The sequence below is a fragment of the Microcebus murinus genome, chromosome 16 (assembly GCF_040939455.1).
Source record: "Microcebus murinus isolate Inina chromosome 16, M.murinus_Inina_mat1.0, whole genome shotgun sequence".
Taxonomy (NCBI): domain Eukaryota; kingdom Metazoa; phylum Chordata; class Mammalia; order Primates; family Cheirogaleidae; genus Microcebus; species Microcebus murinus.
In genome coordinates, this window is record NC_134119.1 from 67,015,412 (window position 1) to 67,038,055 (window position 22,644).

The 22,644-nt window shown below is 55.1% G+C and overlaps 1 protein-coding gene and 1 non-coding gene across 2 annotated transcripts; one reads left to right on the forward strand and one right to left on the reverse strand.

Annotated features, from left to right (window-relative positions):
- Nucleotides 1-242: 242 nt before the first annotated feature.
- ODAD1 (outer dynein arm docking complex subunit 1) lies at nucleotides 243-21,243 on the reverse strand. The gene is made up of 15 exons (XM_012754343.3): nucleotides 21,159-21,243; nucleotides 19,254-19,425; nucleotides 17,995-18,094; nucleotides 17,631-17,820; nucleotides 16,234-16,356; nucleotides 15,779-15,892; nucleotides 12,826-12,893; nucleotides 10,575-10,762; nucleotides 10,309-10,434; nucleotides 8,206-8,288; nucleotides 7,887-8,055; nucleotides 3,376-3,539; nucleotides 3,194-3,291; nucleotides 2,811-2,889; nucleotides 243-2,733 (listed from the first exon to the last, which is right to left on the reverse strand). Exons 2-15 carry the CDS (start codon nucleotides 19,321-19,323, stop codon nucleotides 2,200-2,202), a joined length of 2,106 nt encoding a protein of 701 aa, XP_012609797.2. The 5' UTR covers nucleotides 19,324-19,425; nucleotides 21,159-21,243; the 3' UTR covers nucleotides 243-2,199.
- LOC142861432 (U4 spliceosomal RNA) lies at nucleotides 14,077-14,212 on the forward strand. The gene has a single exon (XR_012912664.1). It is a non-coding gene; the product is annotated as a U4 spliceosomal RNA (small nuclear RNA).
- Nucleotides 21,244-22,644: the final 1,401 nt, after the last annotated feature.

Consider the following 22,644-nt stretch of genomic DNA (forward strand, 5'->3'; position numbering starts at 1 on the left):
AATGATCAGCATTAGCTTTGCACATTGTAAACAGAGTCTTCTTGCTGTTAAAAATGTAAGGCAACTCCCATTTTTAAAAGGTTTTAAATGGTTTTATTTTTTTATTATTATTTTTTTGTTTTTTGAGACAGAGTCTCCCTTTGTTGCGCAGGCTAGAGTGAGTGCCATGGTGTCAGCCTAGCTCACAGCAACCTCAAACTCCTGGGCTCAAGCAATCCTGCTGCCTCAGCCTCCTGGGTAGCTGGGACTACAGGCATGCGCCACCATGCCCAGCTAATTTTTTCTATATATTAGTTGGCCAATTAATTTCTTTCTATTTATAGCAGAGATGGGGTCTCGCTCTTGCTCAGGCTGGTTTCGAACTCCTGACCTCGAGCAATCCGCCCGCCTCGGCCTCCCAGAGTGCTGGGATTACAGGCGTGAGCCGTCACGCCCGGCCTAAATGTTTTTAAAAGTTCAAGGTAGTTGTGTTGCCGTCAGCTGGGGGAGTTTTCTGTGGGCGTGAAGGGGGACAGGGTGCAGGACGAGGGCAGGTGGGCAGCGGGCCAGGGCAGCGCATCCCAGCTCCCGGGACTGGCCTTACCCCTCCCTTCCCAGCTCCACATCCAGTTCGCGCTGCGGGGCTGGAAGCAGCCACAGTGAGAGAGCATTTACACCACAGTCATTGGCACACACTACAGTCAGGATTCGCTTTCCTGAAGAGCCAGCTGTTAAACATCGACCAGCACATCACTGGGTGGACCCCGCCGGATTGTGGGGTCAGAGGAGAGGAGAGTAATGCTGGATTATCTGAACAGGTGAGAAAACACAGCACCCATCTTCATTTTCTCATCCTACTTATAATTACAGATATTTTTGAAGATTTACCACATGCCAGGCACTGTTATAAGACTTTACAAAAGTGTAGCAATTCATTTTATTCTTAAATATGTAACATTATCAACCCAATTTTAAGAGCAATGGGGTTCATGGTACTACCTTCCTGGATTAGGAAGGTGAATGATGAACGACGTTTGGATTTGGCTGGATTATATTTTAGCAGGGCGTCTGGCGAGACTCCACTACAGGAAAGAGTTAGCCATGCTGTCCTCACGCCTGTCACTCCCAAGCCCTCCCCCACTGCAGGCGAGGGCCAGGTCTGCTTTGTCTCGGTGACCCTGCAGTGGCCACTGGGGCTGTCCACAAATAATCCCTCTTGTCTCTCCTTCCTTCCAAGACTGCGCTTCCCCACTCCCCTTTGTAGTTGGGCACGATCACCTGGCAAATGAATGTGAGCGGAGGTAACATGTCACATCCAGGTAAAAGCTTTAAGAGTCACTGCGTGCTTTCCCGTTTTTCTCTCTCCGTGCCGACGGAACCGGCAACACTCCAGGCGAAGGCTGTCGCGTCAGCCTGGGGCACAAGGGTGCTGCGGAGCAGAGCTGGCAGCCGACCCACGATGGAGAGACGCCTTGGCAGCACTCGGCCCACGGAGATTCTGAGCTTGTGACTGCAGCAGAGCCCAGCCTCTCCAGACCGATGCATTTCCCAGTTCCTAGTAGACCCTGAAATGTGCAGGTCTCAAAAAAGTGAAGGGATGAATGAATGAACGGCAGGGAACAGGGACAGGCTCGTAAATTCTCCCCGGGGTGGAGGTACGGGAAGCAGCCGCGTCTTGGGCTTGCTCTCTCTCTCACACACACACACACACACACACGCTGTGACCAGACTGGGGTACAAGTCAGGCTCTCACCTGTGCTTCCCATGGTCACAGCTCATGCTCAACCTGCAATCTTTGCCCTGATTTTCTCCCCACTAGTCAGTACCGGGGGGCTCTTGGGAAGGGTGAGGAAGGAGGAGCCATGGAGACAGGGACACGGGATGAAAGGAGAGCCTGGGAGACAGAGGGGAGAGGAGGAGCTGGACACAGGAGGTGGGGGGTGAGCAGGGGTCAGGGCTGGGGAGCCAGGGCTGGGGAGGCAGACCCGGGGACGAGGCAGGAGACTGGGAGACAGAGGGGAAGGAGGGTCAGAGACAGACAGGGACCAGGAGGCAGAGCGGAGATTATGAAGGACAAATGGAAACAGATGGGGGGGGGGGGTAAAAAGACACAGAGGCCTGGAACTAGGAGACAAAGAAGGAGAGTCACAAGGCAAACAGGGAGACAGAAACACAAAACAGCCCCTGCAGGGAGCCAGGGGCAGGGTGGGGCCGGGCGCCCTAGTAGTAGCACCGGGAGTCTTTGCTGGTGGTGGAGCGAGGGCTGGTGCTGGAGACGCCGCCTTTGCTGGACGCGAGGCCGCCACTCAGCACCGACCCCGTGCCCCTGCTCTCCACACTGCTTCTAAAGCTGTCTCGCCCTCTACTGGACGCCGGGTATCCAGTGGACCCCAGGTAGCTGCTAGTGCTGACGGGCCTGAAGGTCACTCGGCCCCCACTCGAAGTGCGGCTGGACGCTGGTGCCCTGCTGGCACTCGAGGAGGCGGTGGCCGCCCGGCCCGCGCTGGTGCCCTGGTTGCCAAGGGTACCGCGGCTAGGCGCCTGGCCCTCGCCGGAGCTGGAGATGCCAAAGGTGACGCGGCTGGTGGAGACGGTTCCACGGTCTTTGCTACTCCCCTTGATCAAGATGGATCCGGGGGTAGGTTTGGCGTCCCTGGGGGTCGCCAGGGTGGTGCCGGAGCTGATCTGCCGGTTGCTGGAGAAGCCCACGGTGGGAATGCTGCTCAGCTCCTGCGCCTGCTCCAAGAGCTCCATCTGCATGCAGAGGTGAGTCAGCATCCCAAAGGGGCCGGACGTCATTGTCCCCGACCCTGGTGGGCCCCCACTCTCACCGACTTCAACACGTGGCTCAGCAGCTCCTCCTTGCTCATAGGATAGTCATCTCTGGCCTCAAAACCCGGGGGGTCCTCTCTAGAGGGGAGGAAGAAAACTGAAGAAGGCTAGACTCTTGACCCACAAAAGGCCAGGGGTCCCTCCCTGCTGGGCCCACCCCCCTTCTGGAGCCCCCAGGGCTCCGTCTTCCCACAGAGTCTCCCCTACTCCTGCAGCCCCTACTCCTTTAGAGTCCTCGAAGCGCACGCTTCACCTGCTATCCCCCAGCGCCACGCCCACCATCTGGCCCCCCACAGCCTCCCAAGACCCTCCATCCTATTGCATCCCCTCTGCCCCCAGGGAACCGCCTGCCTCTTCCTCCCCCCCTTGCCCTGTGCCTCACAGGTTGTCAGGGAGCTGGAGTGGGGTTATCTTCTTCGGAGATTCCTCAAGGGTCTGTCCCAGCACCATGAGGGCAGCGTCAGCAAAGGAGGTGTAGTTCTGGGGAGGGTCCGAGCCCAGTGGTCAGCTCAGGCCCAGCCCCCAGGCGCTGGCCCCCCGGCGCTGGCCCGCAGCCCTGCCCACCTGGGTGTCGAGGAAGGCCTGCACCGTCAGCAGCTCCACCAGGCGCTTCTCAATGATGCCAAGAAACAGGCCTATGTCCCGGTCTGGCATCTGGTCCTTGACTCCAAGGAGGTCATCAATGATGCTGCTGTCGCAGTGGGCGTTGGTGAAGAGGAGCTGGATATCTGGGTCAGGGAGGGGCTGGGTGTCAGGGATCTGGCCACTCTGCGGAGACAGCGGTCAGGGCTCCAAGACCAAATGGGACTTGGCGAGCCCAGCCAGCCAGGCAATGGCCAAGCACCGCCGTGTGCCCAGCCCCGGGCTTGGGAACCGGGAAAGCCAACGCCGGGGAGCGATGGGTGACAAAGGCACCGCCAGGGGCAAAGACTTCTTCACACGCCCCAGCTGGAAACAGACTCAACTTCCACCCCACCCAGCGATGCCACGGCTCAGGATCCCTCCCCGGGAATACACACACGCCCGCGCCCCAGGAGGCAGGGATCCAAAGCAGCATTGCAACTGTTTCCTTTGTTTTTTTTCTAATAGTGGACCCCGGTTGCCCACGACAAGATTAATCATCGTCCTTGGCTGACCCACTGGCCATTGTCGTGACCCACTCTCACGCTGACCCACACGTGGCCACTTCTACTTAGTTAAGTGACTGGCTATTGTTAATGAAGTTAGAAGGCACCGGTGACCTTGACCAAAAGCTACATCCAGCCTTCCCCACCCATCCCCGGGCCTCTCTGACACAAGCACACCACTGTCCCCAATCCTGGATCCGTCAGTCCCCCACTTGCCTTTTTAATATAGTTTCACTGCATTTCTATGTGTTCCTTAAACATACACACCATATCTATGTATTAGTCGTGTTTAGCTTCATAAAAGGGGTCTCAGCAGTACTGTGGATAACAGCAAACAACTGGAGAGGACCTAAATGTTTGTCAATAGAGAAATGGGTAACTCTGGAACAGCCATATTGTCGTGAGTTGGAGTCTCCCCAAAACTCATGTGCCCTAACCCCCAGTATCTCAGACTTTGACCTTATTTGGAAAGAGGGTCATTCCAGGTGTATTCAGTTAAGATAAGAAGTCTCATTAGAGTATAGTAGACCCCAATCCCATAGGACTAGCATCCTAATAAAATAGAAAGGGGAGACCAGGCACAGTGGCTCACACCTGTAATCCTGGCACTCTGGGAGGCCAAGGTGGGTGGATCATTTGAGCTCAGGAGTTCAAGACCAGCCTGAGCAAGAGCGAGACCCTGTCTCTACTAAAAATAGAAAGAAATTACTTGGACAGCTAAAAAGCATTTAGAAACAATGAGTGCATGCTTGAAGTCCCAGCTACTGGGGAGGCTGAGGCAGGAGGATCGCTTGAGCTCAGGAGTTTGAGGTTGCTGTGAGCTAGGCTGACGCCACGGCACTCTAGCCTGGACAACAAAGTGAGACTCTGTTTCAAAAAAATTAAATAAAAAACAGAAAGGGGAAATTTGAATACAGACACACTTGGAGAGAAGGGACACAGGGAGAAGACGGCCATCTGCACAGGGACAGAGGCCTGGAGCAGATCCCCCCGTGGCCGTCAGAGAGAACCAGCCCTGCTGACACTTTGTGTTGAGCTTCCAGCCTCCAGACCGTTAGACAATAAATCAGTGATGTTTAAGCCATCAGTTTGTGGTGCCTTGATATAGCAGCCCTAGCAAGCCAATACACACATTAATATTAAGCAACGTCAAGAGTGAGATAACACTACATATTTTGCTATATTTCTATTACTATATTACCATATTACTATATATTAATGTATTTTTATTACTGACGAGGCACCAAGATATTGCTGAGTGAAGAAAATCTAATGGCACGGTAATAAATGGAGAGCCACACTATTTGTATAAAAAAAAAAAAAGAAAAAAAAAAGATTTATAAACTTTCTGTGAATATATACATGTTTGTAAATTCAGAGAAAGGCTATATAAAGATTAAGCCAGAACACTGATAAAGGGATCGCCTCTGGGGAGGACAAGAAGGCTAGGGGTGGGAAGATGGTTGTGGTAACAGAACAATGCTCCCCCACCCTCAAAAAAGAAGATGTTGTTCACTTCTTTTTTTGTTTTGTTTTTGAGACAGAGTCTCACTCTGTTGCCTGGGCTAGAGTGCTGTGGCGTCAGCCTAGCTCACAGCAACCTCAAACTCCTGGGCTCAAGCAATCCTCCTGCCTCAGCCTCCCGAGTAGCTGGGACTACAGGCATGCACCACCATGCCCAGCTCATTTTTTCTATATGTTTTTAGTTGGCCAATTAATTTCTTTCTATTTATAGTAGAGATGAGGGTCTCGCTCTTGCTCAGGCTGGTTTCGAACTCCTGACCTCGAGCAATCCACCACCCTCGGCCTCCCAGAGTGCTAGGATTACAGGCGTGAGCCACCACAGCCAGCCAGATGTTTTCTTCTTAACCCCCGGAAGCTGTGAGTACCAGGGTAGGTTGCCCAGCAGAGTGGAGTTAAGCTTGCTGATCAGCTGACCTTAACATAAGGAGCCTGGTGAGCCCCGGGTGGGCACAGGGCCCTTTACAGGTGGAAGAAGGAGGCAGAAGACGTGTCAATCAGAGAAGAGACGACTCTGGAAGCTGAGGTTGGAGGGAGGAGATTCAACCGCCACCGCTGGCTTTGAAGATGCAGGGAGAGGCCGTGAGCCAAGGAATGCACACGGCCTCTGGAGGCTAGACGGTGGCGAGGGAGTGGATTCCTCCCCAGAGCCCCCGGAAAGGAATGCAGCCCTGCTGGCTCCCTGGTTTAGCCTAGTGAGACCCATTTCCGGCTCATTACCTACAGAATATTATGATAATAAGTTCGTGTTGTTTTAAGCCATGAAGTTTGTGCCAGTCTGTTACAGCAGTGATAGGAAACTAATACAGGGGGCATGATTGCAGCTGGGCACGGTCTACAGTCCCAGCATCTCCGGAGGCTAAGATGGGAGCCTCCCTCTCTCCAGCTCATCCTTCAGAGTAAGCCTCAAGCATCGCTGCCTCCAGGAAGCCCTCCCAGTCGTCCCAGCACAGACAGTGTCATGGCTGTGGGACCCATGCAGTGGCAGGCACAAGTCCCGGTGCTAAAAGGGGCCCCGCACTTGGCTTGGCATGTTATTGTTGCTATCTTGAAAATCTGGGCAATTTTTAACAAGGGGCCCCACATTCTGCACAAGGCCCTGCAAATTATAGTCCTGCACTAGGGCCTCTTCTTGCCCGCAGTGCCCTGGGTGCCCTCCATCCTAGCCCCCAAGTTACCAGTGCCCAGTCCCCCCGTCAGTCCCCTCCTGGACTGCCCTGCTGTGCCCTCATCACCTGGCATGGGCTTGGCGCAGCCATCCTGATACAGGAAGGGAGGATCCGCCATCATCTGAGCTCCTGCCACGTGCCACGAGGCGGCTCTCCTGCTCGCTCCCCACACCACCCACCTTTCTGTCTCTCCCCATCCGTCACGCTTTCTAACTCTCATGACAGCCCTACAAAGCAGGCACTGCCATGCCCACTTCCAGAGGGGCTCAGAGAGAGGAGGCCACACACCAAGGTTCAAACCCAGGACAGTGATGCCTGAGTGCTCTGCATGGCTACTGCCCAGAACGTAAGAAAGACGGGAGGCTGCAACTGGATATCCATAGGAAGGATTAAAAATAGAAACTCTAGGTCCTACATCACACCATACATACAAATTAATTTGAAATAGGTCACAGATTGCAATGTGGGAACTAAAACAATAAAACTTCTAGTAGAAAACATGGGACAATGCCTTTGTAACCTTGGGGTAGGCAAAAATTTCTTAAGCAGGCCACAAAGTCTCCAACAACAAAAAGAAAAGTCAATAAATTAGATATCATCAAAACTAAAAAATAAATTTCAGTTAATCACAAAAAAAAAGAGTGAAAAGCAAGCATGTTACAAGAAAGTGAGAAGGCAAGCCCTAGCATGGGAGAAAGTAATTGCCAAGACTAGTATCCAGAATAGACAAAGAACTCTCACAATTCAATTATAAAAAGACAAACAACCTGATTTAAAAAATGCCCAACAAGGTGCTCGATAGCACTAGCAGTCAGAGAAATGCGAATGAAATTGATAGAGATAGCACCGCACACACACTGGAGTGGCTGAAATTAAATGTCTGGCAACACAGAGGGTTGGTGAGGGCGTGGAGCATCTGGAACTCTCATGGTGGGGGCGTAAAATCTTGCAACCAGATTGGAAAAATATGTGACATTTTTTGATAAATATCAACATGTACCTACCCAATGCCCCAACAGTCCCACTCCTAGGCATTTATGGACAGATGGATGGATGGATGGATGGATATTAGATGGATGAATGGGTGAATACTGGAGAGATGGTTGGATGGATGGACAGACGGATGGATAAGGGATGACTGACACGCAAGAGCACAGAGTTGTCCGTGCAGCCAGCTGGGGACTGGGCCCTCCGTGCGCTCATGGCATCCTTCCAAATAAGAAGCCCCAGCTGGGAGAAGGGTCCTGGGGATGCTCACCAGCCTTGAGCTTCTCCAGCTGCTCCCGCAAACTCTGGAAGCGGGCCTCGAGCTGCTCAGCCTCCGAGTGCACACTGTCCACGCGCTGCTGCAGATCCTTACGCTTCTGCCGCTGCAGCGAATGCTGGTTGTCCTCACTGGCATGTGAGGTCGCCAGGGCCTCCTGCAACTGTGGGAACAAGGGCTGAACGCGGGGCCTGGCCCGTAGCCTGGAGAGTGGGGGCAGAACTGTGAGGAGGAAGCAGGAGGGAGGGCTGAGGGAGAGGAGGGGAAGGGAGGCACGGAGAAGGGGAGATGGGGAAGGGCGGGCCTCACTCACCTCCTTGATCTCCTCCTGCAGATGCTCCAGCTCTGAGTTTTGCTCGTTGATGAAATTGAACTCGGCAAAGTTGCGCTCCTCCACTGCAGAGCGTGGAGAAAGGAGGGGTGCAGAGAGACAGAGACAGACATGCAGGACAGAGAGAACAGACACACAGAAGGCCAGAGAAAGAGATGTTGAGAAAGACCATACAGAGACCAAGGCATGGAGATGAACAGATAGATGGAGCCACAAAGAGACAGGGAAATACAGAGAGACGGAGAGATATGGAGACACAGAGAAAATGGCAGATGTGGGTAAAGAGAGAAACACAAAGAAGGACAGGGTTGGAGGAAAGATGTGCAGAGTGACCGAGGCCCAGGAGTGAAGGAAGGGAGATGAGAGAGAGAGACAGACACACACAGCAAAATCAAAAGGAACAGAGGCAGAGAGATGCAGGTCCAGAGGGACAGAAACACAGAAGGAAGAGGACAGACCCCAGAGAGGGGTGGGAGGGAGATTGGGAGGGAGACACCAGGCACACAGAGATGGGGAGGGGCAGAGACAGGGCCATGGTGAGAAGCATGTCCCAGCAGGCGCATGTCCCAGCAGGCGCGTGTCCCAGCAGGCGCATGTCCCAGCAGGCGCATGTCCCACCAGGCACGTGTCCCAGCAGGTGCATCCCAGCAGGCGCGGGTCCCAGCAGGCGCATGTCCCAACAGGGGCACATCCCAGCAGGAATGTGTCCCAGCAGGTGGATGTCCCAGCAGGCGCATGTCCCAGCAGGCGCATGTCCCGGCAGGTGCGTGTCCCAGCAGGCGCGTGTCCCGGCAGGTGCATGCCCCAGCAGGCACGTGTCCCAGCAGACAAGTGTCCCAGCAGACAAGTGTCCCAGCAGGCGTGTGTCCCAGCAGGCGCATCCCAGCATGCGCATGTCCCAGCAGGCGTGTGTCCCAGCAGGCGCGTGTCCCAGCAGGGGCGTGTCCCAGCAGGCGCACGTCCCAGCAGGTGCATCCCAGCAGGCACATGTCCCAGCAGGCGCGTGTCCCAGCAGGCACATCCCAGCATGCGCATGTCCCAGCAGGCGCGCATCCCAGCAGGCGCGCGTCCCAGCAGGTGCATCCCAGCAGGCACGTGTCCCAGCAGGCGCGTGTCCCAGCAGGGGCATGTCCCAGCAGGCGCGTGTCCCAGCAGGCACGTGTCCTAGCAGGCACGTGTCCCAGCAGGCACATCCCAGCATGCGCATGTCCCAGCAGGCGCGCGTCCCAGCAGGCGCATCCCAGCATGCGCATGTCCCAGCAGGCACGTGTCCCAGCAGGCACATCCCAGCATGCGCATGTCCCAGCAGGCACGTGTCCCAGCAGGCGCATCCCAGCATGCGCATGTCCCAGCAGGCGCGCGTCCCAGCAGGCGCATCCCAGCATGCGCATGTCCCAGCAGGCACGTGTCCCAGCAGGCACATCCCAGCATGCGCATGTCCCAGCAGGCGCGTGTCCCAGCAGGCACGTGTCCCAGCAGGCGCATCCCAGCATGCGCATGTCCCAGCAGGTGCGCGTCCCAGCAGGCGCGCGTCCCAGCAGGTGCATCCCAGCAGGCGCGCATCCCAGCATGCGCATGTCCCAGCAGGCAAGTGTCCCAGCAGGCGCGTGTCCCAGCAGGGGCGTGTCCCAGCATGCGTGTGTCCCAGCAGGCGCGTGTCCCAGCAGGCACATCCCAGCATGCGCATGTCCCAGCAGGCGCGCGTCCCAGCAGACACGTGTCCCAGCAGGCACGTGTCCCAGCAGGCGCATCCCAGCATGCGCATGTCCCAGCAGGCGCACGTCCCAGCAGGCACGCGTCCCAGCAGGTGCATCCCAGCAGGCACATGTCCCAGCAGGCGCGTGTCCCAGCAGGCGCATCCCAGCAGGCACGTGTCCCAGCAGGCGCGTGTCCCAGCAGGCGCGCGTCCCAGCAGGCGCGCGTCCCAGCAGGCGCGTGTCCCAGGCCTCACTCCTCTAGGGCAGGTGGAGGCGTCCCCAGGCCTGGAGCTGAGGCCCAGTGACGATGACACCATCTGCCCATGACTAGAGGGGGGTGCTAGGATGGCACCCCAGCCTCCCCGCCTCCTCCCAGGGCACCACTCACTCTCCAGGTACTTCTGCACCAACACGTCAGGGTCGCTGTCCCCGGTCAGCTGGGACAGTTTTTTCAGGGCGTCCTCATAGCGCAGCACCAGCTTCTCCTGGGAGGTCTTCCGGACGCCTTCCAGGGCTGGGGGACAGGGAGCAGTGAGCTCAGCCTCCTGCGCGGCCACCAGCGCAGGGGCCACCTGGGCTCAGCCCCTGCCCTCTGCAGACCCTGCCGGGGACCCTGGGGTGCCGGGCCATGGGAGGCGGAGGCCCGGGCCTCACCGCGTTTTTCTCGCTTCGCCACGACAGCAGGATCCGGCTGCCGGTCATTGTTCTTGAGCTTGAGGAAGCGGTGCAGCTGCTCCAGGTGCGCTATCTGCCGCAGCAGGATCTGCGTGTCCGTCTCGTTCTGGGCCACCTCCTTCTCCGTCCGCTCCCGAAGCATGCCCATCTTGGCCTTCGCCTCCTCCCTGGGGGGAGGTCAGCCCAGGGTCAGGAAGACCGGAGGCTGGATTGGGGTCAGCCTGGGGACCAGGGATGGGTGGGGTCAGCCTGAGGTGGTGGGAGATGGGCAGCGTCAGCCTGGGGTCACAGGAACGGGGCAGAATCAGGTCACAGTGACCCCTGTGGTCACAAAAAGCAGAGACCTTTCCAGGTTCCCAGAGCTGGGTCAGGATGGCGTTTGGGAGCTGAGTTAGGGCCGAGGTGCCAGGCCCTGCAGGGGCAGGATGGCCTTGCCCACAGACAGGCATGGCTGGCGTGCAGGCATGGGGGCATCTAGGAGGCCGGGCACTCTGATGTCACCGATGGAGCAGGAGGCAAGATGGCGACAGTGGCACAGCAAGAGATTATGGCTAGACCCACCAGGTTGACAGGGTCATTGTGCTGGAGTTTGGGGGTCATGTGGTTGGAAATATAAGAGGCTTGGACAGTCCAGGGCCTCACAAGTGTAGGTAGGTGACATCACCACCACTTGAGCGCATGCCCTGCTAGGATATTCAGGACACTCTAGAAGCCTCGCTCATTGAACATCCCCTGTCCCACTCGATTGAAAATGTAGATTTTTAAACTTTTAAACATAGTGTGGCCAACTGTAAATTCAGAGTACTCCAAGCCTAAAGCTCTGGAGACAGGGGCTGGCCGGACAGTCCAGCCCTGACGCCTGCCCCTCTCTTTTAGCTGAAACCTCCCTGTCCCTGCACCCAGCCGGGCTGCCCACAGCATCCACTGGAGGAGGGCTGGCAGAGGCTAGTTCCTGACGATGCACAAACCAGCCAGCAGGCTGTCCCCTGTGGGACTGGCCAGGCCAATCACATTCCCTCTTGGAATTTGAATGGGGAAATGCTAAGAATGAGACAGCAGGAATATATAAAAAGAAGCTGGGAAAGGTCATGATGAGGCCAAGCTATGAAGAAACTGAAGCTGTGTTTGAACGGGCCCCTGAGGGATCCTGCAAGACCAAAGGTACGAAATCACAGAACCGGCCACGAAGAGCAATGAAACACTAACGCACGCCACAGCGCAGGTGGACCTCAAAATCGTCACACCCAGTGAAAGACGCCAGACACAAAAGGTCACATATTGTATGATACCATTTATAGGAAATGTGCAGAATAGGCAAATCCATAGAGACAGAAAGGAGACGAGTGGTTGCCAGGGGATTGGGGAAGGGGGGAAGGGAGAGGGGCTACTAAATGAGTACAGGTCTCCTTTTGGAGGGATGAAAACATTTCGGATCTAGATAGAAGCAGTAGTTCCACAACACTGTGAATGTACCCAATGCTGCCGAATTGTGCACTTTAGAATGGTGGATTCTGTTATGTGCATTTTAACAAAGAAAGAAAAAGGGGAGGAGAGAGAGAGACAGAAAGAAAGGTAGGGAGGGAGGAAGAGGAGGGAGGGAGGAAGGGAGGGGAAAGAAATCACAAAAACCATAAGATGGACCTGGGCTATACCTGATGTCACGAGGACACAGGAACCTCGTGACAGAAGCCGTGGGTAGAAACCAGACACCGAGCAGAAGGTAGGAAGGCATCTGGAGCAAGAAGAGAGCAGGGCTGGAGCAGAGGTGGAGTGAGAGAGAGAGAGAGAGAGCTCGCAGAGAGCTGCACCTAGGGCGGCTTCGGCTCCTCTGTTGCTTATCTGAAGGTGGCCCGAGAGAATCTCAGTCCTTTTCAACCCAGGCTGATAAGCAACAATCCAATTATTCTCATTCTCCAGATGCTTCCTGGGTTCCAGGCCCCCTGCTCCGTGCACCATGTGTGCATCATCTATTTAATGCCCTCTACACCCCCATGTGCTAGACGCCGCTAACAGATGGGGTCCACAGAGATTAACTCGCATGCCCAAGGAACAAGACCTTGTCCACTGAGTTGGGAAATCAGTGGGGGGGAGAGAGAAAGGGGCACCAGATATGGGGGGGAAAAATAGGTTCTGTCATCTATTTCTTGAGTCCTGAACCTTCCCGTCACTGCCTTACGAAAAGGCACATCCCAAGTCACCTGGGCCACCCCGGATGCCTGGCAGGCCCTACCTGACAACGTAGGCAGAGGTGGAGGAAACAATGAGGGCGCTGATCATCTGCCGCAAGCGGTGGATCTCCTGAAAGAGAGAGAACAAAATCAACGCCGCTTCTTACAGTCTCATCACTCTAAGTTTTTCCATTAGGCCCCACACTTCCCCAATAAGAAGTGAAATCTAGGCTGGGCGCGGCGGCTCACGCCTGTAATCCTAGCAGTCTGGGAGACTGAGGCAGGCATGTTGCTCCAGGTCAGGAGTTCGAAACCAGCCTGAGCAAGAGCGAGACCCCGTCTCTACTAAAAAACAGAAAGAAATTAACTGGCCAACTAACATATAAAGAAAAAAATTAGCCAGGCATGGTGGTGCATGCCTGTAGTCCCAGCTACTCGGGAGGCTGAGGCAGGAGGATCGCTTGAGCCCAGGAGTTTGAGGTTGCTGTGAGCTAGGCTGACGCCAGGGCACTCACTCTAGCCTGGGCAACAGAGCAAGACTCTGTCTCAAAAAAAAATTAAATTAAATTAAAATAAAATAAAAAAAGAAGTGAAATCTGAGCCTTCCAAATGTGGATGCTCCTCAGTATCAGCTGCCCATGAAAGGGACTGCATTTTCTGGTTTGTATGTTTGTTCATTTGTAGCAGGGTCTCGCTCTGTTGGCCCGGCAAGAGTGCAGTGGCACAATCATAGTTCACTGCAGCCTCAAAGCCCTGGGCTCAAGCGACCCTCCTGTCTCAGCTCTCTAGTATCTGGGACTACAGGCGCACGCCACCACGCCCGGCTAATTTTTCATCTTTTGCAGATCCAGGGTCTTGCTCTGTTGTCCAGGCTGGTCTCAAACTCCTGGCCTCAAGTGATCCTCCTATCTCAGCTTCCAAAGTGCTGGGATTATGGGTATGAGCCACCGTCCCTGGCTAGATTTTAAAGAGGCATGAAGTAAGACGAAAGTCACATTTATAAGCTGGAAACATGGCTTAGAAGGCTCATTTGGGGGAAAATGCTTAACCTGAAATACTCCTAAGACTAACTTTCTTGTCAAGTGCAGAAATTTGTGTGAATTTTATCACTGTGACTACACTGTTCTGTTTTCTATTTCCATGGAAATATCTTTGCAGTGTTATGTGTAAAAAGGGTTATTCAGGACAAAGGGAGCAAATTATATATATATATCTATGTATGTATGCACACACACATATATATACAGATATATAAACACACATGTATGTGGGCACACACACACATTTGTTTTTGCAAAAAGAGACCCAAAACAAGCTCTGAGCAGTGGCAGTCTCATAGCTAGTGGAGGTTTATGTGAGGCACAATTACTGCTAATTGAACATTTCTCAATACCTCACCATGACAACTTGAAATATAGTCAGCATTGGCAATTTCTGACTGAAAAAAAAAAAAAGAAAGAAATTCAAAATGGATAACCAGAAACTAAGGAAATAAGCAATCTATAGGGACCTGGTGGGAACAAAGTAGAAGAGATAAAGAAATGATGTTTCTCTAGGATACCTTTTGGAAGAGTTTGGATTTGGGAGCCTTGCTAATGTTTTGCATATTCAAAAAGGAAACGAAGTCAACAAAGATAGGAGAGAAAACTAAAACTGAATACAAATGGAAGCAAGTGAATTTAACCGTATTTCAAATGGAGAACATAACCACACATCACTAGTTATGGGACAAAGTGACATCCAGTGCTTCCTGATACACATGCACAGAAAGACTTTCCACCAAAAATTCGGGTGCAGGCCAGGCGCGGTGGCTCACGCCTGTAATCCTAGCACTCTGGGAGACCGAGGCAGGCGGATTGCTCGAGGTCAGGAGTTCGAAACCAGCCTGAGCAAGAGTGAGACCCCCCCTCTCTACTATAAATAGAAAGAAATTGATTGGCCAACTAATATATATAGAAAAAATGAGCCGGGCATGGTGGCGCATGCCTGTAGTCCCAGCTACTCGGGAGGCTGAGGCAGCAGGATTGCTTGAGCCCAGGAGTTTGAGGTTGCTGTGAGCTAGCCTGACACCATGGCACTCACTCTAGCCTGGGCAACAAAGTAAGACTCTGTCTCAAAAAAAAAAAAAAAAAAAATGCAGGTGCAGAATCTAATCAGATAAACCCATCCTGGGGGGACATCATACAACACAACTGGCCTGGATGCTTCCAAAATGTCAACGTCATAGGGAGAAAAAAGGAGGCTGAGGGGCTGTTCCAGATGAACAGAGCCAGGACAACTAAAGGCATCGTGGCAGTCTGGATCGGAGCCCGGAGCAGGAAAATCAGATTAGCTACAAAGGACATCGTTGGGACAGTCGTTGAACTTGAAATATGGACTGTTTAGAATTCTAACAACATTAAAGTTCCTGACTTGGATAATCGCACTGTGCTTGTGTAAGAAAATGGTGGTGATCTTAGAAAATACACAGAAGTACTTAGGAACGCAATGTCTGCAATGTACTATCAAAGGGTTCAGCAATCTATAATAATAAATTATTTCCAGCAAAATATTACACACACACACATACAGAGAAGGAAAGAAAGAGGGAGTGAAAGAGAGAGTAAACATGGCAAATTATAAATCTTGGTGAAAGATATGTAGGAGTTCTTTGTATAATGCATGCACCTCTTCTGTGAGTTTGAAATTATTTCAAAATAATAATCAAAGAGCAGGGAAGCTGGTTCTTCAAAGGACTTCAAAGCTTATTAAGAGACCTGCGGAATGTAAATGGTAGCTTAAGGCTGCCCTTGGTGATATTATTCAAAATGACATCTGTGCTTTCTGCAAATGTAAATGAGGCTACTTTCTTTGCGAGAGGTGTCCTCCATTTCCCAGGTCTCCATGCTCTCTGGACTAAAACAATCCTACGGCTCCAGTCGATTCCTTGAGGTCTCAGTGCTGGAGCAGGAAGGGCAAACAGCTGTGGGGAGGGCCTAGGTGAAGGTCCCTCCTCTGGGTTTTGAGGCCACTGACCTTCTTCAACTTGCGGTCCATGTTCAGATAGCGGTTCCTCTCGATTCGCAGCAGTTCCAGCTCCTCCCGCAGGGTGGCATTTCGTGCCAGCTGGATGTCAAAGTGACAGGTGACCTGGGGTAGAATGGGATGGAAGAGTCTGTCTGAGGCCTAACCTGCCTTCCTCCTCCACACTCAGCCGAGGAGGGACATTTGTCAGAGATGGGGCCACCCCCTTTCCTCTTTGGGGGTCCCAAGAGCAACATCCACCCACTTCAAATGACCCATCAATCTTTTTTTCCGAGGGACCCTCCATCCGTCCAGGATCACGCACACACACGTGCGCACACACGCACACACACGCACGCACACACACACACTATCCAGCATTTCTAGAACCTAACGCCTATGCTGAGTTCCTCCCCTGACCCCAAAGTTCAGGCGTGGAGACAGACAAGAGCCTGCCTGACCCTCACCCTGTCCACCTGGTCTTCTAGGAACTTGATCCTTCGTCGGATCTTGCATTTCCGATTCAGGATGAATGCTGGGGCCTTGGCTTCCTTACTGTGGGTAAAGATCCGGTTCTCCCACTCCTGGATCTAGAAGAAAGAGGATGTCTGTTGCCTGAATGTGCGAGAGATTGAATGGCCGAGGGAAGACGAGTGACTGAGTGTGGCTGACATCTGCTGTCCCTGTGGCCTCAGAATCTCTTCCGGCCTTCTGCTGACAGTACTTCCGCCCTTCTGCTGACATGCGCTCCATGTGGTTCCGGCGGGGATTCCATCCACAACATACCACCCTGCCGGCCGGCCACGTGACCCAGGTCTGGACAAGCACAGTGACTGGCCTAGAGGTGGACATGTGACCTAAGCAGAGCCAGCCTGGCTCCTTTGCAGGTACTTTGGGGGAAGCACATGACATGGAAGGATGGGATTCCAACACTTCCAACACATGAAGGATCCCGGGAGAACAAGGCTAGTGGAGATAAGAGCGTGAGAGTTGGTAAGAATGAGTCTGATGGCATTCGAATCCCTGGGTCTGCTTATGCCTGAACCCACCTTCCAATCCGTCCTCCCATTTCTATACTCATCTGTGCCTATGCGGGGAACGCTCTGTCCTCCCAGCCAAACTGGAGGCTCCGTCAGACACAGAGTGGGTCCTCAACAAAACGCGCAGACTAAATGAATAAGTGAATTGCTTAACACTGTTTCCCCATTTGCTATGGGCTGAATCGTGTCCCTAAAAAAACTTATATGTTGAAGTACTAACCCCCAGTACCTTAGAATGTGACCTTATTTGGAGACAGGGTCTTTACAGAGGTAATCAAGTTAAAAAGAGGTCATTAGAGGCCGGGCGCGGTAGCTCACGCCTGTAATCCTAGCTCTCTGGGAGGCCGAGGCGGGCGGATCGTTTGAGCTCAGGAGTTCGAAACCAACCTGAGCAAGAGCGAGACCCATCTCTACTATAAATAGAAAGAAATTGATTGGCCAACTAATATATATGGAAAAAATCAGCCGAGCATGGTGGTGCATGCCTGTAGTCCCAGCTACTCGGGAGGCTGAGGCAGGAGGATCGCTTGAGCCCAGGAGTTTGAGGTTGCTGTGAGCTAGGCTGATGCCACGGCACTCACTCTAGCCTGGACAACAGTGAGACTCTGTCTCAAAAAAAAAAAAAAAAGAGGGCATTAGGGCAGGCCCTAATCCAATATGACTGATGTTCTTATAAAAAGGGCAAATTTGGACACAGACACGCACACAGGGAGGCACCATGTGAAGATGAAGGCAGAGATCAGGTGATGCATCCACAAGCCAAAAGTACCACAAACTGCCAGCTGCCCTTAAGTAGGATGCACAGACCTGGTCTCAGAACCCACCTGCTTGTCCAGGTCTCTGTTCTTCTCCTTCAGCTCCTCGATCTCAGCCTGCGCATGCTCCTGGCACTTCAACAGCTGGTCCATGTTCTCCACCCGTTTACTGTCCTGAAGCCGCTTGCCCTGGCTCTGAGCAACACCGATCTGCACCTGGAGCTTGGCCCGCAGGTCTTCCAAGCGCTGGATCTCCTCACTGCCCAGGCAGGGTGGTAGAAGAGAGAGGCCAGCAAGGGGGCAAAACTCAGCATCACTAAAGGTGGGCACGCTGCCCTGCCCCCCCATTGAGACCCAGGAGTCCGGCCCCCAGCCCCTTTAACACTGTCTTCCCCAGCTGGGGGGAGGAGGGGAGCCCAGGTGCACAGCTCACAGTTGCTTGTTGATGCGCTGGCGGACTTCCCTGCTGTAGGCCCTCCTCTCTCCCTCCATCACCTTGCATTGTCGCTGCAGTCTGCTCAGCTCCCAGTCCACTGAGACCAGGGCCAGGCAAAGGACTCAGTAAGGATCGGGGCTGCCAGCCCGCTCCTCCCCCCAGGACCTAGGCGTTCTATTCCTTTAGCGTTTCACAAACTGCAACTGAACTGCAGACCCAGCCCCCAACATGCCTGGAGGACTGCATCTTAGCCTCTGTGTCCCTCGTCCCTTCATACGCCAAGATGACCTCACGTTCTGTTCCCTAAAACCCACTCCCATTCTGGGTTTAAGGATATATCTATTTCCCCACCAGAGGGCACTTCTGGAAGGCCTCTTGGTCCTCTGAGAACTGAGGCACAGGACCTGGAACTTGGGGAAGCTCTCGATCCATCCCCTTCTGCCCTCCCCTACACGGTCAGCAGCCCTCAGCCCCATCCTCTTGCCTCCTCCCTCTCTCAGCCAGTCCCCGGGCGCAGGCCCCATCCCTTCCTGTCTGGACCATCATCCCAGCCCTCTCCTCAACTTGCAGCCTCCTCTCACAGTCCCTAAGGGTCTTTCTATGCCCAGAGTGGACCCTCCCCTGCTCACAGTGCCCCAGTACCCTTCAGGACAAAGTCCCAGCTCCTCAGCCTGGCGTTCAAGGCCTCAAGTGACCTGACCCTACCCACCTCTCCAGCTTTGCCCACCAGCTTCCCACCTCCCTAAGGGCCAGTGGTTCTCGACCAGGGGGACATTTTGCCCCCGTGAGCATTTTGCAAGGTCTGGAGGCCTTTTTGATTGTCACAACTTGTGCGGAAGGGGGAGTGCTACTGGTATCTAATAAGCAGAGGCCAGGGATACTGCTTGGCATCCTACAAAGCACAGAACAGCCCCCACAACAAAGAATTATCCCACCTCAAGAGTCAACAGTGCAGAGGCTGAGAAAGCCTACTCTAGCCACACACGGTTCTCTCTGCAGAAACACCCTTCCCTTCCTTCTCCCCTTAGCAATTCCTGGAAGTAGTTCTGGGCGCCATTCAAACTTTCGCTGCCTGAAGTCTTCCCGGCCCGGCCCACTGCCCAGGCTTGGCCCTCTCACGGTGGCGCCCCGCGACACCTCCATTCAGGCACATGCCTGTCCCCCACTAGAGGGCGCTCCTGGAAGGCCTCTCTGTCCCCAGGGCCCCGACCCACAGGACCTGGAAATGTGTGAATGAAAGCAAGAATGTGAATTACCCTGTCCTTCCACAAAGCCCTCGCTTCCCTCCTCGGAGCGGGCGCTGCCTGGCGAGATTCGCAAAGGCATCTTGGCCAAAGAGGGCGAGGCTCCTGCAGGGGCCAAGTCAGGACACTCTGGACAGCCGGCAGGCGAGGGCCGGGAGGAGGCGGGGCGATGAACTGCAAGGGGCTGGGAATTGAAAGAGGGTGACACTAGAACCACGCTGGCCTCCCTCTGAGTCTCAATTCCTCCAAGGGATTGGAAGAGGACGTCTCTCAGGCCTCTCCCCACACCCCTCCTGATCTCCCACCTCTCACATTCTCTGTCTTGAGCCTTGGCTCCGACTCTGGCGCAGGGCGGGGGTGGGGAGACAGATCTCTTGGGGTCTCGGTATCTCCGAGGTCGGGCTGTTTGGTCACAGAGGAGGGGGAACCGGCCGGCTGCAGGGGAGCACCGGGAGCAGGGCCAGGGCCCTACCTGCTGCAGTGCCTGACCTGTCCTTGGTGCTCCAAGCTCACTGTTGTGGTCTGGTTACCGGGGAGATAAGGAGCCAATGAACCCTGAGGACAGCGGCCGGGGAGGGGCCCAGGCCGTGGGGAGAGGGTGAGAGAGGAGGAGCCGAGGAGGCTGCGGGTAGAAGACCTGAGGGGTTCTTGGGGACTTAGAACTGATGGGCAGGGGTGCCCTCTGAGGGGCGGGGCTAAGGAGACCTGCGAGGGGCGGGGCTGAGAAGGCCGGTAGGGAGAGGGGCAGGAATGTCAAGGGGCTTGGGGGGGCTGGCGAGGGACAGGCACGGGCACCTGTAAAGGGAGGGTCTGGGGAGGCTGGAAAGGGACAGGCACGGGCACCTGTAAAAGGAGGGGTTGGTGGGGGCTGGCGAGGGACAGGCATGGGCACCTGTAAAGGGAGGGGGTTGGGGGGGCCTGGCGAGGGACAGGCACGGGCACCTGTAAAAGGAGGGGTTGGTGGGGGCTGGCGAGGGACAGGCATGGGCACCTGTAAAGGGAGGGGGTTGGGGGGGCCTGGCGAGGGACAGGCACGGGCACCTGTAAAAGGAGGGGTTGGTGGGGGCTGGCGAGGGACAGGCATGGGCACCTGTAAAGGGAGGGGGTTGGGGGGGCCTGGCGAGGGACAGGCACGGGCACTGTGAAGGGAGGGGCTGGGGGGCCTGGCGAGGGACAGGCACTGGCACCTGTAAAATGAGGGGTTGGGGGGCTGGCGAGGGACAGGCACGGGCACTGTGAAGGGAGGGGCTGGGGGGCTGGCGAGGGACAGGCACGGGCACTGTGAAGGGAGGGGCTGGGGGCCTGGCGAGGGACAGGCACGGGCACTGTGAAGGGAGGGGCTGGGGGGCTGGCGAGGGACAGGCACGGGCACTGTGAAGGGAGGGGCTGGGGGGCTGGCGAGGGACAGGCACGGGCACTGTAGAGGGAGGGGCTGGGGGGCTGGCGAGGGACAGGCACGGGCACTGTGAAGGGAGGGGCTGGGGGGCTGGCGAGGCACAGGCACGGGCACTGTGAAGGGAGGGGCTGCGAGGGTCGTGTTTGGAAGGATTTACGAGAGGCCTGGCGGGAGGCCGGTGAGGGGCGACCTGAGCGTGCCAGGAGGACGCTGGCTCCAAAGACGGGGGAGGTGCGGGCTAATCGGGAGGCGCGCAGGCTAGGAGGGCCTGGGGGCGGCCGGCATGGTCTGTGTGGGGAGCACAGGGCTTTGAGGGGCTCAGGAGTGTCGCGGGCCCGTGAGCGACCGGCTGTGTGTTTCCAAGAGGGAGAGGCAGGAGCCGACAGGGCCTGCAGGGAAACGCCCGGGCTGTGGGTCCGAGAGGTGCCCGTCTCTGGCAGAGCGAGACCACGTTATTTTAAGGATTCGTTAGCAGGGAAGCGGTGCCGAAGCAGGGAGTTGTGAGAGGAAGGAGCGCTCACCACCGCCTCAGTGCCTCAGCAGCGGTTCACTACGCATGCGCCGCCAACGGCCTGTGGCGAAGCCTCCAAAAACCCTAGGCCGCCTACCGCGTCCGCGCACTGGAAGGCGGAAGTGGGCGGGGCCTTGGGCCCTCCGTGCCACCCCCGCCTTCCGGCCACGCCCCTTGCCTGCTCACACCCTCGCTCTGCAGGGCACGCCCACTTCGCGGCGGGCAGCTGCCCACGTGGGCATCCCCGGGGTGGGCGGGCGAGCAGTGGGCTCTTCTCCCTTCTGGCTGGGTGTGCCGACGCCTGCGGTTTCCTGTGGGAGGAAGCGGCCCGCGGACGCTCAGCTCAGCTCGTAGCCTCAGAGGCCCAGGAGGGGGAGCTCCCGCCACCGCCCTCGGATTCCGTGATTCTCCCCTGTCCACAGGGCCTTAGGTTGGGGACCTCCCAGAACATCCCCAGGGTACCCAAGTCTGGCGCTGATTCCACTCTGGGAACTTGACTCCGACTCCTAAACCCCCTGTTCACCTCCCCATTTCAAGTTACGATCTCCCTATCCCCTGGGTACCCCAACTCCTCCCAAGACCAGAGTAGACCCCGTTTTCCAGCACCCCAAGAGGCACACATGACCCCCTCTGGCCCCTGATTTTTCCCGCAGTGACTGACCCAGACTTCCAACTTCCTTGGGGATCCGAGTTCAGACCCCTAGTCCCTGTTCTTCTCAGAGACTTAAGTTTGGGACTATTTATTCGCCTCCCCGGGAACTTTGATTTTGGATTCCCAACTTTAGCTTTGAGACCCAGTGGACCCAAGAATTTGTTCCTTCCCCAATTCCTAGAGACCCTGAACCAGGGTCTTCCAGAACTGACTCCACTCAGGGCCCCAGTGCCTGATATAACTAGCACTAGGGATTAGAGTTAAAAGGGAAAAATTTTTTTTTAAATAACTACCACATACAGTACCGACTGTGTGCCAAGCACTGCTCTAAGAACTACCCTATGATGTATTTACTAGTAATTCTATTTTACAGATGAAGAAACTGAGATAGAGACGTTACTTGGCCCAAATCACACAGCCAATGAGTAAAGCAGCTTGGATTTGAATCCAGCCAGTCTGGCTCTAGAGTCTGTGCTGGTACCCCAGATTCTAGGTCCCCCAGGTACACACCCATCCACTGACTTGTCCATCCTTCACCCCCCTCAGAGAGCCCAGAGCCCTAACAACTAATCCACATCCAGCTCTGGCCCCATCAGATACCCAGACATCCCATCATCCAGTTCCCTTCCCTTGCAGGGACCCAGGGTTTGACCCCGGCTCACAATTCATCAGGACCCTGGACACCTGGTCCCCTCCCAAGAGGCCTGGGTGCATAGTAGTTATCACCCCCCCATCCTAATTTAATATCCCAGGAATAAATAATAATAGTTAATATTAAGTCCCTGCTTCTGTTAAAACCTCCGATGGCTTCCCACGGCACTTCGAATAAAATCCAAATCCTCCC